Genomic DNA, 19,887 nt, shown 5'->3' with positions numbered 1-19,887 from the left:
CAGCAAAAGTAGCAAGCGATAGACAGAGCTAAGCAATTCCACAACCAATAGATCAGACCTCAGCTCTGCAGTCCTGCCACATCGAGTCGTGAATGGTGGTGGACAATTAAACAACTCACTGGAGGAGGACTCTCCACAAATATCCCCATCCTCAATGATGGGGGAGCCCAGCACGTCAGTGCAAAAGATAAGGCTGAGGCACTTGCAATAATCTTCAGCCAGAAGTGCCGAGTGGATGATCCATCTCGGCCTCCCCCACCAGCATCACAGATGCCGGTCTTCAGCCAATTCGATTCACTCCACGTGATATCAAGAAACGGCTGAAGGCACTGGATACTGCAAAGGCTTTGGGCCTTGACAAAATTCCAGCAATAGTATTGAAGACTTGTGCTCCAAAACTTGCCGCGCCCCTAGCCAAACTGTTCCAGTACAGCTACAACACTGGCATCTACCTGGCTATGTGGAAAATTGCCCAGCTTTGTCCTGTACACAACAAGAATGACAAATTCATCCCAGCCAATTACCTCACCATCAGTCTACTCTCGATCATCAGTAAAGTGATGGAAGGGGTTATCAGCAGTGCCATCAAGTGGCACTTGCTTAGCAATAACCTGCTCACTGACGTTCATTTTAGGTTCCGTCAGGGCCACTTAGCTCCTAGCCTGATTGAAACATGTAAGATCCTGAGAGGCTTGACAGGGTGGATGTGGAGAGGATGTTTCCTCTTGTGGAAAAATCTAGAACTAAGGGTCACTGTTTAAAAATAAGGGATTGCCCATTTAAAACAGATGAGGCGAAATTTTTTCACTCAGAGGGTCATGAGTCTTTGGAACTCGCTCCTGAAAAGGTGGTGGAAGCAGAGTCTTTGAATATTTTAAGGCAGAGGTGGATAGATTCTTGGTAAGCAAGGGAGTGATAGGTTATCGGGGGTAGGTGGGATGCAGATTTCAAGTTACTATCAGATCAGCCATGACCTTCTTAAATGGCAGAGCAGGTTCGAGGAGCTGAATGGCCTACTCCTGCTCCTTGTTCGTATGTATGTTCATATGACTTCATTACAGTCTTGGTTCAAACATGGACAAAAGAGCTGAACTCCAGAGGTGAGGTGAGAGTGACTGCCCATAACATTTGACCAAATGTGGCATCAGGTAGCCCCAGCAAAACTACAGTCCATGGGAATCAGGAGGAAAACTCTCTGGTTGGTTTGGTCTCCTGGCACAAAGGAAGATGGTTGTGGTGGTTGGAGGTCAATCATCTCAGTTCCAGGACATCACTGCAGGTGTTCCTTAGGGTAGTGTCCTAGGCCCAACTATCTTCAGCTGCTTCATCAATGACTTTCCTTCCATCCCAAGGTCAGAAGTAGGGATGTGCCCTGTGATTGCACAATGTTCAGCACCATTGCGATCCCACAGATACTGAAGCAGTCCATGTCAAAATGCAGCAACATTCGTGCCACACAAGTGCCAGGGAATGACCGTCTCCAGCAAGGGAGACCATTACACACTGAATTCATTTGCATTACCATTGCTGAATCACCCACTATATTCATCCTGGGGATTACCATTGACAGAAACTGAACTGGACTAGCCATAAAAATACTGTGGCTATAAGAGCAGGTCAGAGGCTGGGAATCCTGTGGCGAGTAACTCACCTCCTGACTCTCCAATGTCCACCATGTACAAGGCATAAGTCAGGAGTGTGATGGAATACTCTCCACTTACCTGGATGAATGCAGCTCCAGCAAGAAGCTTGACACCATTCAGGACACAGCAACCCGCTTGATGGGCACCCCATCCACAAACCTTCACTCCCTCCACCAACAATGCACAGTGGCAGCAGTGTGTACCATCTACAAGATGCACTGCAGGAACTCACCAAGCCTCCTTAGACAGCATCTTCCAAACCCACTACCACCACCATCTCGAAGGACAGGGGCAGCAGACACATGGGAATACCACCACCAGGAAGTTCCCCTCCAAGTCACTCACCATCCTGACTTGGAAATATATCGCCGTTCCTTCCCTGTCACTGGGTCAAAATCTTGGAATTCCCTCCCTAACAGCACTGTGGGTGTACCGACACTATGTGGACTGGAGCAGTTCAAGAAGGCAGCTCACCACCAACTTCTCAAGGGCAATTAAGGATGAGCAATAAATGCTGGCCTAGTCAGCGGCGCCCACATCCCATAAACGAATTTTTAAAAAACCACATTTAAACATCGGGCCGGATGTAAAAGTTGTGTTGCACCCAATCTAATTAGTTTCATGATAGATAGGATAACTTAAAAATTGCCCCATGTTATGACACAGCAGATGTGTGCCAGGCGGATCAAATCCATGAGGGGAACTTGATTGCGCTATCACAGCAGCTTTGCAATTTGTATTTATTTTGAGATGTGTGCCCTGAATTCAGAAGTAATAGGTCCATCAAGACTTTAGAGAATTTTTAAAAAACTAAAATTAAAATATTTATTAACAAAAAAAAAGACTTCAAGCGCATACATAGGTCTATAAATTACTACTATAGTAACTCCTAAAATCCCTAATTAACCTAGCTCCCAGTTATACACCCTTTAAGGCAACAGTCCAAAAATAGATATTTTAGATATTAAACAGATCCAGCAAATTAACGCAATACCCTGGACAGTCCAAAATGGCTTTCTCCAGCTTTGGTTTCTGTAGACAGCAGGTTTATGCACAAATACTGGAGGATTCACACACTTCTGTTAGATCTTACAATGCCTTCCCTTGACGCATAGCCTCATTCTCCCTTATATATGTTTCACCCCTTTTAACATTTAAATTCTATTGTTTCCATATGTCTTTGGAACTTTACCTTTGTTATAATATGAATCTTTTCATGTTGCTGCTATTCTCATTGACTCTCTTTGCAATTCAAATCCCCCTTCATCTATCTAAAAATGCAAATTCCCTTTACACCTTTCATGCTAAGACCCCAACCATGTTTACTCATTATCATATTAAAGACACTTCTACACCTCACTTCTTTTAATAACTTCAACTTGCAGTCTGCTTGGCTGCAAAATGTAACTAAATCACACACACACAGAACAACACAGCCCCCATAAACCAACATTACAATAAACCAAAAAAAAATTATGAAAATGATTATACTCTCATATGTCAACAATGCCAGGAAGCTGGGAGATATTCCCCATCGCCGTTTCTAGCTACAAGATTTAGATTTAAGGCTTGGACTAGCTTTATCTTGCCTCTGAGAAATCAGTCCAAGTTCTTCACATCTATATTTTCATCAGGAATTTGCTTTGGGTGGAGTGAGCGTGATTCTGTCTCTTGGTTGCCTCACACTTATGAGAGAGACGGTAGGCAGTTACTCTCCTCGTTCTAAGTTGATTTTTTTTTATTAAAGGAAAATAATGTTGAGTTTTGAAAGCGGCTTGCCATCTGTGAAGGAGGCAAATAGAAGACAGAGCTTGATCAGCAGTGTAGAGTTGATTTCTGGCCTTTGAGCAGTGAGCAGGTACATGGGGAAGGCAGGTGTGTGGATGGATGGTTAAGGATAATGTGAGTGATGGAGCAAGATGCAGGGGAAGCATACAGGAGATCGAGTGGGTTAATTCAGAGGGACAGAGGTGGTGCCACAATGGGAGTGGGTGGGTGACGGGAAGAAAATGGGTTGTGGGAAGGTCATGGGGTAAAGCATGCCGAAGTGATGAGGGAGAGGCAGGGGGTTACTGAAGGCTGTATTTCCAACCCCTGCTCACCACCAAATACAGCCTGCAGGTGTTGCTGGCCCCTTTTCTTGTCTCATTTTCCACCCAAAGGAAAGGACGGAGAGCAAATTAGCATGACAAAAAGTCACTCTCTTATCTTCCATTGTCCAAGGTGCAGATTTCAGTTATAGTACCCTGGGAAATAGCACAATAGAGCAAGAACTCACTGTGCTACCTAAGGGCCTGACAATGTAAGAAGCTCTTTGTTCTCACTTTGAAGCAACAGTGCCCAGGCAATTTGCCAGCAATTGAAAAATGGCCCAGTGACATACTCACAAGTCTCACTCTTACTAACCTTTTTCAAATCATTCCAGTATCTTGGGTGAGGTACAATACCTCAACAGAAACTTACAGTTTCAGAAAAGCTAGGGAGAGATTGAAAGTAACAAGCATGACACAACAGGTCAGACTTTGCTGTAGAAATAATGGTGAGGCTAACAGCAGCCACCGTTTTCTATGTGCAGAATCATGCAGCAACTTCTGACGAGTACACACATGCCATTAAATGCAAAAATGCAGAAGTTTCTGTCCACAATGTGCTACTCGTCCTTAACCTGCGCGAAAATGGCACATCACCACTGGCTTCCAATTCAAATGTATTGAACCTAGTGAAGTTCCTGAATTTATGTAATACATGCAGATTAAACCAGGCACTGAAGGCTAGCGTTTGTCCATTCCAATCCAAGTAGCCTTTCAATCGCATGATAAAATAAGACTTAATTACTTTCAAACAACTTCTCTGGCACTGAAAATTAACTTTTAAAAGTGCGGCATCTCATTCCTTCAGCTTTTAATTATTGTTGGAGATTTTTTAAAAGTGCATGCTTGTTAACTTTTTCTTTTTGCCTCTTTTTCTCGGTCTTAATCCACTCTTTCTTTCCTTCCCTTTATTTAGCTTACTGTTCCTGCTATTGAATCCATTATTTGGATTTAGACTGGTTTAGACTCCCCACTGTTCAATAATGATTCTTCAGTTGGATTGGTTAAGGATTTACACAGTTGCTTATCCTGTTCACACAGGTCTCAGATACCTTGTGGAGGGCATTGCACTTTTTAGATGTTTGGCTGACAGCAAATTGCCATGCAAAAGCCAATAGAAAGCCTCTAAGCAAGTGCCGGTGTAACAAATGGCTGGTGGTATTTGTTTGCTGCTCATGGGAAAATTCAGCGCAGCAAGTTTTCTTTCCATTTGTTATTTTGACAAGTTTGACTATTGTAGATAATTACTCGTCTTATGGATTTATTCTCAATAGGTTTCAAGCAAGCCAACATTGTGATAGTGGGCAAAGAGCTTGCTGATGACTTTGAGCAGTTTTGTTTGGCAAACAATGGACCACTGCCATTACTGTACAGGAGTAAACCTGGTGAGTGGAGCTCCCCACCACTCAGCACCGCTTCTGATATAAGGTAGGTTCAAATATACATTACCTTGTCTGTAGTTCCCTAGTGTAAGGTTCTGCACTTGTCACCAACTTGGTTGCAAATAATCTTTATTGAGTTTGACCGTAAGAAGATCTTAGGAATTGTGGGCCCACAACACCAAAATGCACATAATTTGACGCGTTAGCAGCAGATCAGTAATTTCACTCCAAGAGGTTACCCGACAGCTTGGTGGCGGAGGTCACCCACCCATGCAACACTGAGGCATGCAGACCAGAAGGACCTGGTCTCGACCCTTGACTGGGGCTGAATCAGCTGATTTCGGCCATGGACAGAAATTGGAATATTTCAAATAATACTGTGTCCTGGGGTCAGGGAGGGACAGGACAAAAACATTTTTTTAAAAAAAATCTGCCCAGATTCCTGCTCCTAACCCTAATTTGGTGACTCCTGCTGGGAAGTCCACGTGGCTAGTTGTGATGCCTTCCAAAGTCCAATAGCTAACCAACACTCGCCAGGCTCTCAAAAGAACTATTAGGGTGCGCGCCCAGCACCTTTGGAATCATAACCCAGCCACATAAAAGGCTTGTCAGGAAGGTAACAAGGAAGCTTGGGGCAGAGGGAGAGAGAACTACTGGAATCTTTCTTTAGCATTTGACAATCACAGCCTAAACTCAGGTTATCAGTTCATATATTAACCTCAGACTTTTCCTGCAATTCAATACACATTAACTTAGGTGGTAATTTAAACTGTAAACTGAAAGCAGCTTTCACATTTTAGTTCAAGTAGCAGATGCCAAAACCCTAAAAGATTAAACATTACAGTAGAGACCAAAGATTGGTGCTTTGTTTTTTTTTTAATGCCTGATGTCTCCTCACTCTTTAGACTCACACATCAAGAAAGGTCACTTGGCTGACAACACTAGAGGAGTTTGACCTTCAGAACATTCAGGAGTGTGGGATTTTTTATTCGAAAAAGAAAGTCAGGATGATGAAGGGTGGAGGCACTTAAATCCAATTTAACAATCATATGGCTGACAAGACATTAAGACCTCTACCATTCACATTCGAGTGTCAGCAATGGCTCAATTGGTAGCACACTCACCTCTAAATCAGAGGGTCAATGTCTGCCCGTTCCACTAACCTGTATATGTCCTCTTGAAGTCTGTCACTGGCCTCCTCACAGAGCACAGTACTTCCAAGTTTTGTGTCATTTGTAAATTTTAAAGTTGTGGCCTGTACACCTCAATCTAAGTAAGTCATATGGATCAAGAAAAGCAATGGTCTTAAGTACTGACCCCAGGGCAATCCCACTGTATACTTTCCTGCAGTATGAAAAACATCCATTTACCATTACCCTCTATTTCCTGTCACTCAGCTAACTTTGCATCCATGCACCACTGTCTCTTTTATTTTGTGGGCCTCAATTTTGCTGACAATCCTCTTATGTGGCACTTTATCAAACACCTTTTGGATATCCATATACAGCCCTCCTGAGTTTTTTGATGAGGTAACTATCAAGTTACGTTATTAGTGACTCTCTTACATTCATGACACATTGGGCTGTAACTTCTGAGCTCCCCAGCATCAGATTGGGGGGTACCCCAAAGATGTGCTGGGGAACTCCTCTCAGAACTCCACAGGTAATGTTTGCATGGCAATTGCCCAGAAGTGCAAACATACCCGGGGCAATTGCCCTCCGCTGGGAACCATTAAATCGCAAACTTCGGATGGTTCTGACTGGGTGACACCAGTAGTTACCCAGATAAAGTTAGAAGAATTAAAGCCTCTTCCAACTTCTGGGTAACTTTTGTACAGACCCAGACCGAACCCCTAGAGGACTCCCCACATCCCCCCCCCCCACCGACTAATCCACTCTCCACTGAACACCCTCAGCCCCCGACCCTCCAGGGTCTACCCCAACTCCCCACACACCCCAACCCCAACCCCCCTACGGGATTCCTCCCCCCTCCACCAAGTAATGTTTCAGGTCGATGACCTTTAGTCAGACTCTTAACATTTCCAACACCCTGGGAAAGATCGAATTCTCTATCAGTCTTCCTTTTCCTCCTAGAGAATACAGACTCCTGGAACCAAAAGTTGTATTTACCTGAACACTAATTCAGTACAGAGTATTAAGGAATGATCTAATGGAAGTGTTTAAGGTGCTTAAAAGGAGTTGATAGATAGATAGAGAGAAACTATTTCCTCAGGTGCTGAAGTCCAGAATGAGGGAATATAAATTTAAAATCAGAGCTAGGCCATTCCGGGATGATATCAGTAAACACTCCTTCACACAAAGAATAGTAGAAAACTGGATCTCTCTCCCCCAAAGAGCTGTTAAAGTAGATCAAGACTGAGGTTGATAGATATTTGTTCAGTGAGGGTATTAAGGGATGTGGAACCAAATAGGCAAATGGAGTTGAGATACAGATCAGCCATGGTCCAGTTGAATGTTGTGATAGGCTTGAGGGGCTTAATGGCCTCCTCCTGTTCCTACTTGTTGATTTATCGCAACGTCTCTGCTGCTCTTTTCAAAGTTGGCGTTTTACACTGGGAGCCTCAGCCCTTCACCGAGAAATCTAGGAGCTAGGCTGATGGGACTTATTTTTCTGGATTTAGAAACATGGGCCTTTAAACAAAATCTAACACTGCACTTTGGCCTCAGGACTGATTGCCCACAGTACATCAAATACGAGGGAGGAAATGTCACAGGCAATCTGAGCAGCCTCGTGGAATGCACCAAGCAGCTGAAGGACATGGTTACGTTTTATCTGGGATGCAGCTTTTCCTTTGAGAGTGCACTCCTTGAGGCTGATGTTCCAATAAGAAACATTGAACAAGGGCGTAACATCAGTATGTTCAGGGTAAGTTAAAAGCTGCACATTCTCACACTTATATATAAAATCAGCTAGTCCTCATGACATTGCTCATGATGTCAGATTATAGGGTCTGCTAGAACAGTGCTGTAGCTATACTAGTTTTGCATTCCTGGACTGGTAATACAGAGGCCTCGTTCGCTATTCCACTAGCTTGTAAATTTAAATCCCACCATAGCAGTTTGAACTTTATATCCTATTTCAAATCAAAACCTGGGATCTATAAAAATGGCCTTGAATCTGTCGGAATGCCATTTAAAACTTCAACTAGTTTGTTAAACCTGCCATTGTTAAACCTGTCTGTCCTATATGTGACTCTTGTTCCCACGCTAACAATGTTGATTCTCAACTGCCCATTGAAGTGACCTACCAATATACTCAAAACAAAAATAAAAATACCTGGAAAAACTCAGCAGGTCTGGCAGCATCTGCGGAGAGGAACACAGTTAACGTTTTGAGTCGGTATGACTCTTCAACAGTTCTGTTGAAGAGTCATACGGACTCGAAACGTTAACTGTGTTCCTCTCCGCAGATGCTGCCAGACCTGCTGAGTTTTTCCAAGTATTTTTATTTTTGTTTTGGATTTCCAGCATCCGCAGTTTTTTGCTTTTACCAATATGCTCAGTTGTATAAAACCTCTCTAAACTGCAGCGGTTCTAGAAGGCCCACAGCCAACTTCTGGACACCCCAGGCCAGCCTTGCCAATGAGGTCAAAATCTCTAGAATGAAGAAAGGAAAGCAGTCACAGCCAATGTCCTCAGCAGGTGATCACACTTGACTCTTGGCTGCCCTCCGAGGTTGGTTGTATCAAACTAACCCGTAGTGTCTGCCGCTCAAAACAATGGCACCTCTGCCTCCCTGAAGCACTGCGGACTGGTGCCAAGTATGCCTTGCTCCATCGACCCAGTCTGTGGGTGTGAACTAACCCTGGCTCCACACAGCCAACCACATTTTTGTGGGTTCAATGCTCAACCATCAGCATGGCAACCTGAGCCTGCAGCCTGTTCAGCAATTTTCCTGTCGCGGCAAATTAGACCGGTTCACCATTAAGTTACGGGACTCCAACAACTGGTCAAGGTGAATAATAGGCCTCTGATTTCAGCCAAGATCAGAACCAGGCCAGGCAGCTGTGTGAACACGGGAGGGCAGTTGCACATAGGTCTGTTTGGTGCTGTTTGCCTGGGTTATATGAAAACGTGTGTCCTATGCTGGCAAGTCAAATATTGATTTTTTTTTAAAATGGACAACTTTGTGGCTAAACTTTCTTATGTTCTTTCTATTTCTTCATCCCCCCCCCCCCCCCCCCCCCCCCGTACCCCCTCAGACGTCCATTCCGTGTGTTGGGGTTGACGGTTTTCAGTGTAACATGGTGGTCACTATGCGACCTATCCCCGTAGACAAGCTTGATGCAGCTGTGAAAGTAACCCATCACATGGAGGATGCCCATGGTGCTCCTGTACACATTGGCCACCCAGGTAAGATTGCTTTCAGGCTCTTAGAAAGAATGCAAAAGGGGACTGATTTTTCCTGTTCTTGCTTCTGGAACTGGCACATAGGAACAGGAGGAGGCCATTCAGCCCCAGAGCCTGTTCCATTACAGTAATTCCTTACTTAATGTTGTGGTTACGTTCCTGAAATTCGTAACTTCAAGTGAAATGACTTTAGGTGAATGATAGGTTCCCATAGGAATCAATGTTAAAGCCAGAGTTAGGTTCCTTCGGACATTTCTCACCTGGAAACAAACAACATACAGGTTAGAATACTGTATCGTACATGTCCAACACTGTGTATCCCTAGCTGAAATAACTTGCAAAATAAAATACATTACTGAATATAAAAGAAATACAATACAGTATCCAATATAAAAAAAATACACTCGTCGTACTTTTAGATTGACCAGGCTCCATCTAGTGGCAGAGGTTGGTTGCTGCAGTTATATCAGCTGAAGTCCCAGAACTTCTGCCATTAGATGGAGCCCAGGAGTTCAGTACAGGTGAAGTCAGCAGCAAAGACAGGGGAGCTGAGTCATCAGCAAGGAGAAGAACAGCCCTCGGGGCCTAAGATAAGAACTGAGGGTGGGAGGTGAGGCCCGGGAGCCAAGGGCAGGAAGCAATGCTGTGAGGGACTGAGAGCGAGAGCAGAAGCGCTGGTGGAAAGGTTTTGTGTGGACAGACAGGCCACAGAAGAGGAAGCAAGTAGGAAATGACTTTAAAGTGAAACTGACAATGTTAAATGGATATACTGACACTACTTTATTAACAAAGTTAAAGTAAAATGACGTGGAGTGAAGCAACGTTAAGCGAGGAATTGCTGTATTCACTGAGATCATGGCTGATATGTACTCTACCTCCATCCACTTGCCCTGGCTCCACATTTCTTAATACCCATGGCCATCAAAAATCTATCCATCTCAGATTTAAAATTGTTAGTTGAGCTAGCATCTGCTGCTTTTTACAGGAGAGAGAGTTCTACATTTCTACCACCCTTTCTATGAGAAGTGTTTCCTAATTTCTCTCCTGAATGACCTGGCTCTGATTTTAAGGTTATGTTTTGTTGTCCTGTTTTTATCAACTCAATTGATTCAAAATTGGAAAAATCAAATCACCCCTCAATATTCCATATTCCAGGGAATGCAAACTTAGTTTATGTAATCCCACTTCAGAATTTGACCCTTAGAGCCTGATAACATTTTGCTGAATCTGTGCTGCATGCCTCCCGAGACGACTACATCCTTTATGGTGCAGTGTTCAGAACAGTACACAGTGCTTTGGCTATGGTCTGACCAGGGCTTTATATAGCTCTGGCAAAATGTCATACCCTTTATAACCTAGCTCTCTGGTATAACGGCTGATACCTGTATTCCATTAACCTTTCTGAATCCTTTTATGTACCTGACTACTGCATTTTTAGAGATCTGTTTAAATGGTTCTCTAAATCTCTTTGCTACTCCTGACGTGTTCTAACCATAGAGTTAAAATAGTGTGGAGGTAACCATATGCCTGTAAAGGAGACCTCTCTCCAACCATTCGATCATGAAATCCACCCCGCCCATACTCAGGAGTGGGTATGCAGAGTCTCCGCAGTAGATGAAGTTTTGAAGTTGTCCTACCGGTCGGATTCTTGAAGGGGAAAGAGTCAACATTTGTTTTCCTCCTGTGCGGTTTTTGGCTGATTTTTAAATGTTTCTCCAATAAGCCACCTACATGGGTATTGAAATAAGTTCACTTTACCACCCTCAGGATTAATTGGAATTGAAGACTTGTCCAATCCAGATTTCGGGGATGCAGTTGAAGCACAACCTGGTGACACTCCAGTGTTCTGGGCCTGTGGAGTCACTGCAACAGAGGCTATTCGCAGCTGCAGTAAGATACAGAGATAAGGGGCTTGGAGTGGTTGTGGGTTGTAACTGTAAAAATTTTTGTGTGAACAATTTTGCTGCCAGTAAAATTGGAAAAAAAAATCTTGCATTTATATAACGCCTTTCACAACCTCAGGTCATCACAAAGCTCTTTAGAGCCAATTAAGTATTTTTTGAAGTGTAGTCACTGTTGTCTGAAACACAGCAGCCAATTAGGTTACAGTAAGTTCCTACCAACAGCAATGAAATAAGTGAGTAGATACTCTGTTTTTGGGAGTGTTGGTTGCTGGATAAATGCTGGCCGGATAAATACTGGGTAGAACATCCTGCTCCTCTTTAAATAGTGGCCATGGGATCTGTTAAATCCACGTGAGAGCATAAACAGAGCCTCAGTTTAATGTCTCATATGAAAGACAGCACTTCTGACAGTGTAGCACTCCCTCTACCACGCTGGGAGTTTGACCTAGATTTTGTGCCTAAATCTCTGGAATGGGGCTTAAACCCACAACCTACTGGCTCAAAGGTAAGAATGCTACCAAGTCATGGGTGGCAAATGTGTAGTGCACTAAAATAAATGTGTTATGGCCTTCATATATACTAGCCAAATAGCAGAATGATTTAGATACACACATACTACTAAATGGAATGTTGTTGAAAAGAGGAAGGAGGATAATCTTCACATTTCAGGTAAACCATGAGTAGTTGGAGGATCTGGATGAGAAATTGGACGTGTAATTTTGCTTTAAATGACGGATTAAAAGATTACTGATTCTGCATCAAAGCTATAGCCTTTTCTTTTAGGGGTCCAGAGATGAGAATTATGGAACAGTTGGGGTGGTAAGTTAGGGATGAGAGCATCAAAGGCAGAAGCAGGTAAACTGTTGGACAGGTTGAGTGGGCAGATCCCTCCAGGCTGGTGGAAGGTAACAAGATTGGAAGTTAAGAATTAGGAGAGGCAGTCAGTAGGGGACAGTTTTCTCCAAGGGCAGAAGAATGTTGTCAAGGGTTTGAAGCAGGAAGCATGATTTGGATGTATAGGAAAGCCAGGGAGTAATTATATCTTTAAAATGATGAGTAACATTGGGTCTTTAGGAAGACTGAGGTTGATTGAGGACACAGAGAAATCAGAAGTGGGGAATTTAGGTGAAGTTTGAAATCACCTAGGGGGCACGGATGGAATGCTATTGCTGGGTGAATGAAGCTGGAATTAATAGAAATATTTTCAGACAGAGATTATAAAGAAAGAAAGAACTTTCATTCATAAATTCTTAATCTCAGAAAGCCCCTAAAGCTCTTCACAGCCAATTAAGTGCTTTTGAAATGTAGTCACTGTTGTAACATGGGAAACACAACGACCAATGTGCAAGATAGTAATACATCCGTGACGCCCATAGATGGGGCTCCAACATACACATGTATTGTAAATACCACTGTATCTCCTGCCAAAGCAAGATGGCCACCGATACTTGTGCACATGAGCACTTGTCAGCGCATTCACAGAATCCAACGACGTCATTTGTAGAGACACACATCCACCCTCATAATCGGTGATAGCTTCTTTTTGGCCGTGTTCAAACTTTCTACACGTTCTGAGCTCCACGGCAGGCAGGCACTCAGGACGTGGCCATTTCCCTTTCCCTGTCTCTCCTGCTTTCTCTCTCTCTCTCCCCAGCCATTTCTTTCGATATTTGACCTTTTAATAAATTTCTAAAGAAGACACCAATGTGATGTGTCATTTTAATTGGGGGTTGGGGTTGAGGATGGACAGACGGAGTGGGTCCCGTTTGCCACTTATTCTTTCCAGCCCTTGACTTGAGAGGTTTGGGGTGAGCTGTGGATGTTGGAGATTGTTAAAAGTGTTAACTTGATGCTGCCAGCGCTGTAACATTTGCAGTTCTAGGGCCAGTGATGACGGCGCATGCACCCTGCTGCACATTGCCCCCTTTAAAGAAGACGGCTGCATATACAATTGTGCATGCATGACGTTGACAGCAAACGCAACTTGCAAATACAACTGGTGGTTATTGAGACAGAGGCCTGAACTTTCATAGTAACCAAAATGGCCGGAGCTCTGATTCTGGGAGGTCCGTCCCCGAACCCGGTACACACTATTTTCACCAGGAGGACAGGGGAAATGGGTGAGAAGTTCTTTGCGCATCCGTGGCCACACATGTAAAAGTGCAGCTGCCTTCAGACAGATCCAATTTTCATCACAACAATCTCCAAAGCATGATTCGTGGGCTTTAAATATTTGAGGAAAAGGTCTAAAGCTGCTGGAGTTACTTGGAGAGGAAAGTTGTCCCTTTGGGAGAGGTCAGGTGCCCCCTTGGAATTTTTAAGAGTAGACATGAATGTGCGTTAAAAGTGGAACTTTCAAGTCATTTAAATCCCCAGGCCATCTAGCCTGCAGTTAAAAACAATGCACACTTACTATTTCACTGTTTATTGACATAAGGATTAATGCTGCTTTACTGCTTCCACAACCTATCATCACTGTGGGGTGGGTGTTGGGTGTGGGCTATAAATTCACAGTTTGATTGATAGCTCCAAGTGATTATAAAGAGATTAGCTGCCTTTGATGGAGGCTAGTAATACAAATGTATGTTTTCATAAGGGATTAAGTACTTGACAGAATTTTTTTAAACTAAGGGATTAAGCACTTGAATTTAAATTAGTTTTTTTGTAAATATAGCATGGAGGGTATGAGGGGCCATGAGGGGGGTTGTGAGTAGAGGGACCTAGGATGGCATGAAGGGATGAAGGGCCATGGGGGTAGGTATAGGGGCATAGGTTAACATTGAAGGTATGAGGGTCTATGAGTGGATAGAGGGGCATAGATTGGTATGGAGGGTAGGCGGGGCCATGGGGTGGTTGGGAAGCATGAGGTGGCATGGATGGGGCATGGGGAGTATGTGGGGTGTGAGTGGTGAGAGCTAGAGGGCTTTTTTTTTTGTTTTATTGTTTTTATTGTAACTCGGACAAAATCCTGGAGCACGAGGTGGGCCTTTTAAGCAGCTTGGCTCAGCATGTGGTGCCCCTGTGGCTGCTTCTGAACTCTTTCTGCAGGCAGCGGCCTCCAGTTAGCACCACCTTCCCCACCGAAAGAAAAAATCTGATCATTCGTGGCATTTTCTCCCAAGTTGAGTTTGCAGAGTTGGGAATTTTCTGACTCGGTGGGGGGGGGGGGGGGGGGGGGATTGGTACAGTATGAATGATACCCAAAATCTCTTTTTGCACTGTAACATCAATGATTCAATCAACTATAGTTTTATAATTGTAATATTAATCCTAAACTACTAATTTTATTTAAAAATGAAAATTATCTTATGTTCGCGTTCCATCTTTTTCCTTCCGTTTTCTTGGTTCTTTTTAAGTTTAAATTTTTACCCCTTTATTATTTATAATTTTTAATATTGGACGAGCAGACATTTCCTCCAGTTGAATACTGGGACAACTGAAGTCATTGTCTGTGGTTCCCAACACAAACTCCATTCTCAGGGAGAGATAGTGGCATTGTTGCTGGACTGGTATTCCAGAGACCCAGGGTAATGCTCTGGGGACCCAGGTTCAAATCTCACCATGGTAGGATGGTAAAATTTAAACTCAAAAAATATCTGGAGTTAGAAGTCTAATGATGACCATGAAACCATTGTTGATTGTCATGAAACCCCACCTGGTTCACTAATGCCCTTCAGGGAAGGAAATCTGCCCATCGCCCTGTGTTCAATGACCTACATTGGCTCCCAGTTTTTGTTTCTATAGCTCTCGGGGCGAAAGGGATCAAAGGATATGGGGAGAAAGCGGGAGCAGGCTATTGAGTTGGATGATCAGCCATGATCATAATGAATGGCGGAGCAGGCTCGAAGGGCTGAATGGCCTACTCCTCCTAGTTTCTATGTTTCTCAGTCCACTGTTTCTATCCCTGGTAACTATCTTAGCTGAGCAAGGCCATTTTCAACCTGACCCCAGGCTGAGTTTCTGATGACATAACTGCACCATCACCAACTTCCGCCTCTGTAACATCGCTCGACTGTGATCTTCCCTCGGCTTATCCATTAAATCCTGACCTGTGCTTTTATTACCTCTAGACTTGAATTTTTGAGTGGCTGGCCTCCCATCTTTCACCTTACTTCAACTTGTGGTTATCCAAAACTCTGCTGACCATACCTTAAACAGTTCCAAAAGTCATTTACCCAATTCTTCTTCATTTTGAGTTCTCTGCCTGAAGGCAGGTCTGCCCATAGCTGAAAGGAGGCAGGTCTCGAATGTGCCCTAGTCGAAATGGGGATCAAACCCCATTGCTGTTGGCACCAATCTGATCCACATCGGCCATCCAGCCAACTGAGCCAACCAGGCCCTCAAGGAGTCCAGGTTACTGTTCTGTGGCAACATACGCTTTTACATGCATGTTGTGGTCTGGAGCTATGAATAATGATGGTAGAGACTCCAATTTTCTTTCCATCACATGGCTGACCGGGAATCTCTCCCACTCTTGCCGCCTGTCATTGGCGGGTGTTGGAAGGATTTACAAGTTGATACCCAACCTGTTTGGCTACATTATAAATGCATCTTCCTTGGCCATCAAGTCCTGGGTGGGACTCAAATCCAGAGCTTCTGGCTCAGAGGCATGGACATTACCCACTGCGCCACATGATGTTCACATTTACGCAATAATCCCTGTGTTTACCAACCTTCACTGGCTTTCCATCTGTCAAAGCCATAATTTAAAAATTCTCAGCCTTGTTTTCAATTCTGGCCTCCTGGTGTATTCCCTGATTTTAATTGCTCTGCCATTGGTGGACATGCTTTCAGCTCCCTAGCCGATTCTCTCCTCTTTTCAGTTGCTCCTAAAAACTTACTTCTTTGATCAAGCTTTAGGTCATCTTTACTGATTTTCCCCTTTTCCAGCTCAGTGTCAAAAAATGTCAAACATGTTTTTATCGATGCCCTCCCTTTGTTAAGTGTCCTGGTGCATTTTACTATGTTAAATGTATATAAATGCAAGTAGTTTTCTTTTTCACCAAATTTCTAACGAGAACGGTGACGGGGTGGGGGAGATTGGGGTTGGTGTGAATGATGCAGATGTTGTTAATGTCCCTCATTGCAGGGCTTGATGCTTATATGTAAGAGATCCTAACACCTTCTCCTTTAGAGAACCATCCCCATTACACTCACTGGACCTTCATCAATGAGCCTGTAACCTACATGTACATTGTGAATGCCAAGATAAAGTTGATTCCATCCTTCTCTTTTAGCTAATGTAAATAACTTTTAACTGGTTCCTCATTCCTCTTACTTGCAGAATCCCCTCTGGCTTTCACCCATGCTCCTGGCTGCATGTTCATTACTGACTTGAGGAGTGAGCAGGAGGTGAGCAGCAACTATGCTGCTGACACAGAAACCCCATGTGTTTTCTGCATTTCTCAGAATCCGCTCCACTATAGCGTTGCCTCAGTTACCACAGTTAAGAAATTCGAGGCCCTGGACACTCTGATTCAGCAAGACCCAGGTAAGAAAAGAATGTTAATCACGGCTAAATGATAGTGGGGTTCAGATTTCAAATGTGTGAGGACACTTATTAACAGTTACCCTAGAAATGGGCCTGGGAGTGGGGGTTTGGCAGGAACCTCCACTAGTTTTCTGCAGCTATCCAACTTTATCGATCGTTTCCAACAACCACCCCCACCCTCACATCCTGAGAAGGAGAAAATCTCTTCCCCTTCCTCCGCCTCCCCAATCTTTTTGCGATAGTCAATATACCTTTAGAGAACCATCCCCATTACACTCTCAGGAACCTCTTTCACCCATCTTCAGTCCCCATGTTGGGCTCGGTGAGTTTGTGCAGTTTCCCAGCCTTCAGACTAAGTAATTCCACAGTTCCCAGTTAGGTTCCCTTCCTGCCAAGGCAGCCCGATCTCATTCAACTTCCCACCCTCCTCTCTGCCACTGTCTGCCAAACCTAACTCTGTGACATTACACTTGGAGGCAGGGGCCTGCAAGATACCGTCCTGGGATTCCCATCTGTTCCATCCACAGTCAGTGGTAAGTGCGGCTACGTGAAGCAGGCATACTTGCCTTACAAGCATCGGAAATGGATCCTCTCACCATATCCCAATGACAATTGATCCAAGAGAGTGGCAGATCAACAAGGGAACAGACATGGGCAGAAACTGGAATATTATTAAGGTGAGTTAGATGCGCAAGTTGACCTTTTCCTATGGTGTCATGAATTGCGGATAGATCTCTAGAGTGTAGGTGTATTGGGTTTTTCCCCTGTTGATTTTTCTAACCAAATCCTTTCAGCAAGCTATATGGTAATGGAGTGACCATGCCAACTTTGAGAGGATGAAGAGTGTCTTTTCCTGTAATGACTCTATGATTATACCTCTAATTGATGATTTTGTTTTTTATAGGGACTTGCTGCCTTCCTGTACCACATTCAGAGGCCATTTCTCATTGTGAGCTGAGGTCGTGTTTACCAACTCGCTCTTCACCCACAAAGGGTGTCATAGCTAAAGCCAATCTTGAGTTTGCCCAATGTCCGCACATAGGCTTTTAAGCTAAGGAGAGGAACAGCAATGCTGATCGACTGCGCTTCTCCCAACCCTAAATTAACTGAGAACATTTACACTTCACTGATGTCCTGGTTAAGATGGTCCAACTCAATACCGCAGCATTAGGGTCCAGAACTATAAGATAACTTATTGATATGCCGCCTTTAACATAGTGAAACATCCCATGGAGCATTATCAGATTAAACTTAATACTGAACGCACAAGGAGATATTAGGGCAGATGCCCAGAAGGGAAAAACAGTTCAGACCAATAATCTTATTTCCCAGTTTCTATGGTGTTCCATTTGAAGGTATACAAGACCAGTTTGCACCAGTATTCTTATTTTCCAGTTTTTGCTGTTTATTTTTTTGTTCTGGGTGACCAAAGGCTTGGTCAAAGTGTTAGGTTTTAAGTAGCATCTTAAAGGAGGAGAGAGAGTAGGATGGATTTAGTGGAGGAATTCCCGAGCTGAAGACCTAGGCAGCTAGCACAGCTGCCAGTGGCGGAGAGATTCAAATTGGGGTTGTGCAATTGGCCAGAGTTGGGGGAATGGAAATTTCTCGCAGGATTGTAGGGCTGGAGGAAGTTTCAGAGGTAGGGATAATGCAACAGCCTATAGCTTTAACTGCTGGGCAGCTTGGTGGAGATTCTTTGAATGGAAAGCCTTTTGGCACAAAAAGTGCCTGGAAGAAAATTCTTGTTTGCGACTGAGTTACCACAAATAAGACTAAAATGACAGATTACCATACTGATAGTAACATGGATTGGCTTGGGTGCAGTTTCCACTGGACCCACAACCTGAATCCAAATTAAACCCCATTGCTGTAAAGAATCTGTACTGTGCTCACCCATTATCAATATGCAATAACAATTGGGTCTTGTTCCAATTATTCAAAACTAGCGCAGTTCAACTGCACGTCTTAGAATGTAATTGAACCAGTTGGAATGAAACTTAACGATTCATGTTTCTGCCCTGGTCAGGCAATCGAGGTATCGAGCATTTATTACTTGAAAACCAGCTGCTGAAAGCCTGCCTCTCCCTGTCGCATGCAAGATCTGTGCTCATCACCACTGGATTTCCAACCCACTTCAATTACCAGCCTCCAGAGGAGACGGATGGTCCTCCAGGAGCTATTGCCATAGCAGCTATGTTGCAGGCCCAGAAGAAAAATGTCGTCATAGTAACGGATCAAAGAGCCTTAGAGATGAACAAAAAGATTATTGAAGAAGCTGTTGAGCAAGGTACTTATATTTTTCCTTTTTAATAAATGCTGTTTGATCTGGCAGCAGATGAAGACTAAAGATTTGGCGCAGTATTTAATGAAAGTGATGGGAGTCTTGCCCACCGGCTGGAGAACCAGCGAGAGCCCTGCATCATCTCTTTTAGGGAGGCCTGCTGAATTAAGCGCTGGTCGGAATTAAGGACCCTGGGGTGGAAGTCCCATCCTCGCAGAGCTGCTCATCAGCAGAGCTAAGGCCAGCAACTGTGTTGAAGGGCAGCGCCACTGGGTGGCCGCTGCCAGTATGACAGCAGCCCAAGGTCTAAGATTGTCACTGGGTCCCAGGTCATGTGTGAGATGGCTGGGTGGGGGGGGAGAGGGTGCTCGTGGGGGTAGGGGGAGAGGGGTTCAGCAGCAAGGGCAGAGGGTTGGCCCTCCGGGAGTCACCCATTCCTGATACCAGGCCCCTTGATCAGACACGCTGCCTTTGAAAGAAGGACCCCTCCTCCACCCCTCACCCCCGCTATCGCCCCCCCCATAGCACCACAGGGAGCCCGCAACTGTGCACGGGTTTCCTTGTTGTGCTTCCCTGCATGGCAAATTCACTGCCTGATGCTGGGCTAATACCAGTGAAGGCAGGGGACCTTCCCACCACAGACTTAATCGAGACGGAGGCGGGGATGCGATGGGATCACCAGCCGCCGCCCAGGAGAGTCGTGTGCAGACAGTGCCACACCCTGGG

The 19,887-nt window shown here is 44.3% G+C and overlaps 1 protein-coding gene across 9 annotated transcripts in view; it reads left to right on the top strand.

Moving 5' to 3' along the window:
* dglucy (D-glutamate cyclase) overlaps positions 1 to 19,887 on the top strand; it is a 71,196-nt gene that overhangs the window by 31,474 nt on the left and 19,835 nt on the right. For 8 of the 9 annotated variants that reach the window (XM_078562019.1, XM_078562021.1, XM_078562020.1 and 5 more), the window contains 6 exons: positions 5,008 to 5,161; positions 7,803 to 8,001; positions 9,338 to 9,488; positions 11,253 to 11,375; positions 16,674 to 16,880; positions 18,907 to 19,167. In XM_078562019.1, coding sequence (XP_078418145.1) covers positions 5,008 to 5,161; positions 7,803 to 8,001; positions 9,338 to 9,488; positions 11,253 to 11,375; positions 16,674 to 16,880; positions 18,907 to 19,167 — 1,095 coding nt within the window. The remainder of the gene's footprint in view (positions 1 to 5,007; positions 5,162 to 7,802; positions 8,002 to 9,337; positions 9,489 to 11,252; positions 11,376 to 16,673; positions 16,881 to 18,906; positions 19,168 to 19,887) is intronic. The other variant, XM_078562025.1, reaches the window with a different exon arrangement.

The sequence above is a fragment of the Cetorhinus maximus genome, chromosome 18 (assembly GCF_964194155.1).
Source record: "Cetorhinus maximus chromosome 18, sCetMax3.hap1.1, whole genome shotgun sequence".
Classification (NCBI taxonomy): domain Eukaryota; kingdom Metazoa; phylum Chordata; class Chondrichthyes; order Lamniformes; family Cetorhinidae; genus Cetorhinus; species Cetorhinus maximus.
This window is presented reverse-complemented; position numbering and strand designations above follow the sequence as displayed.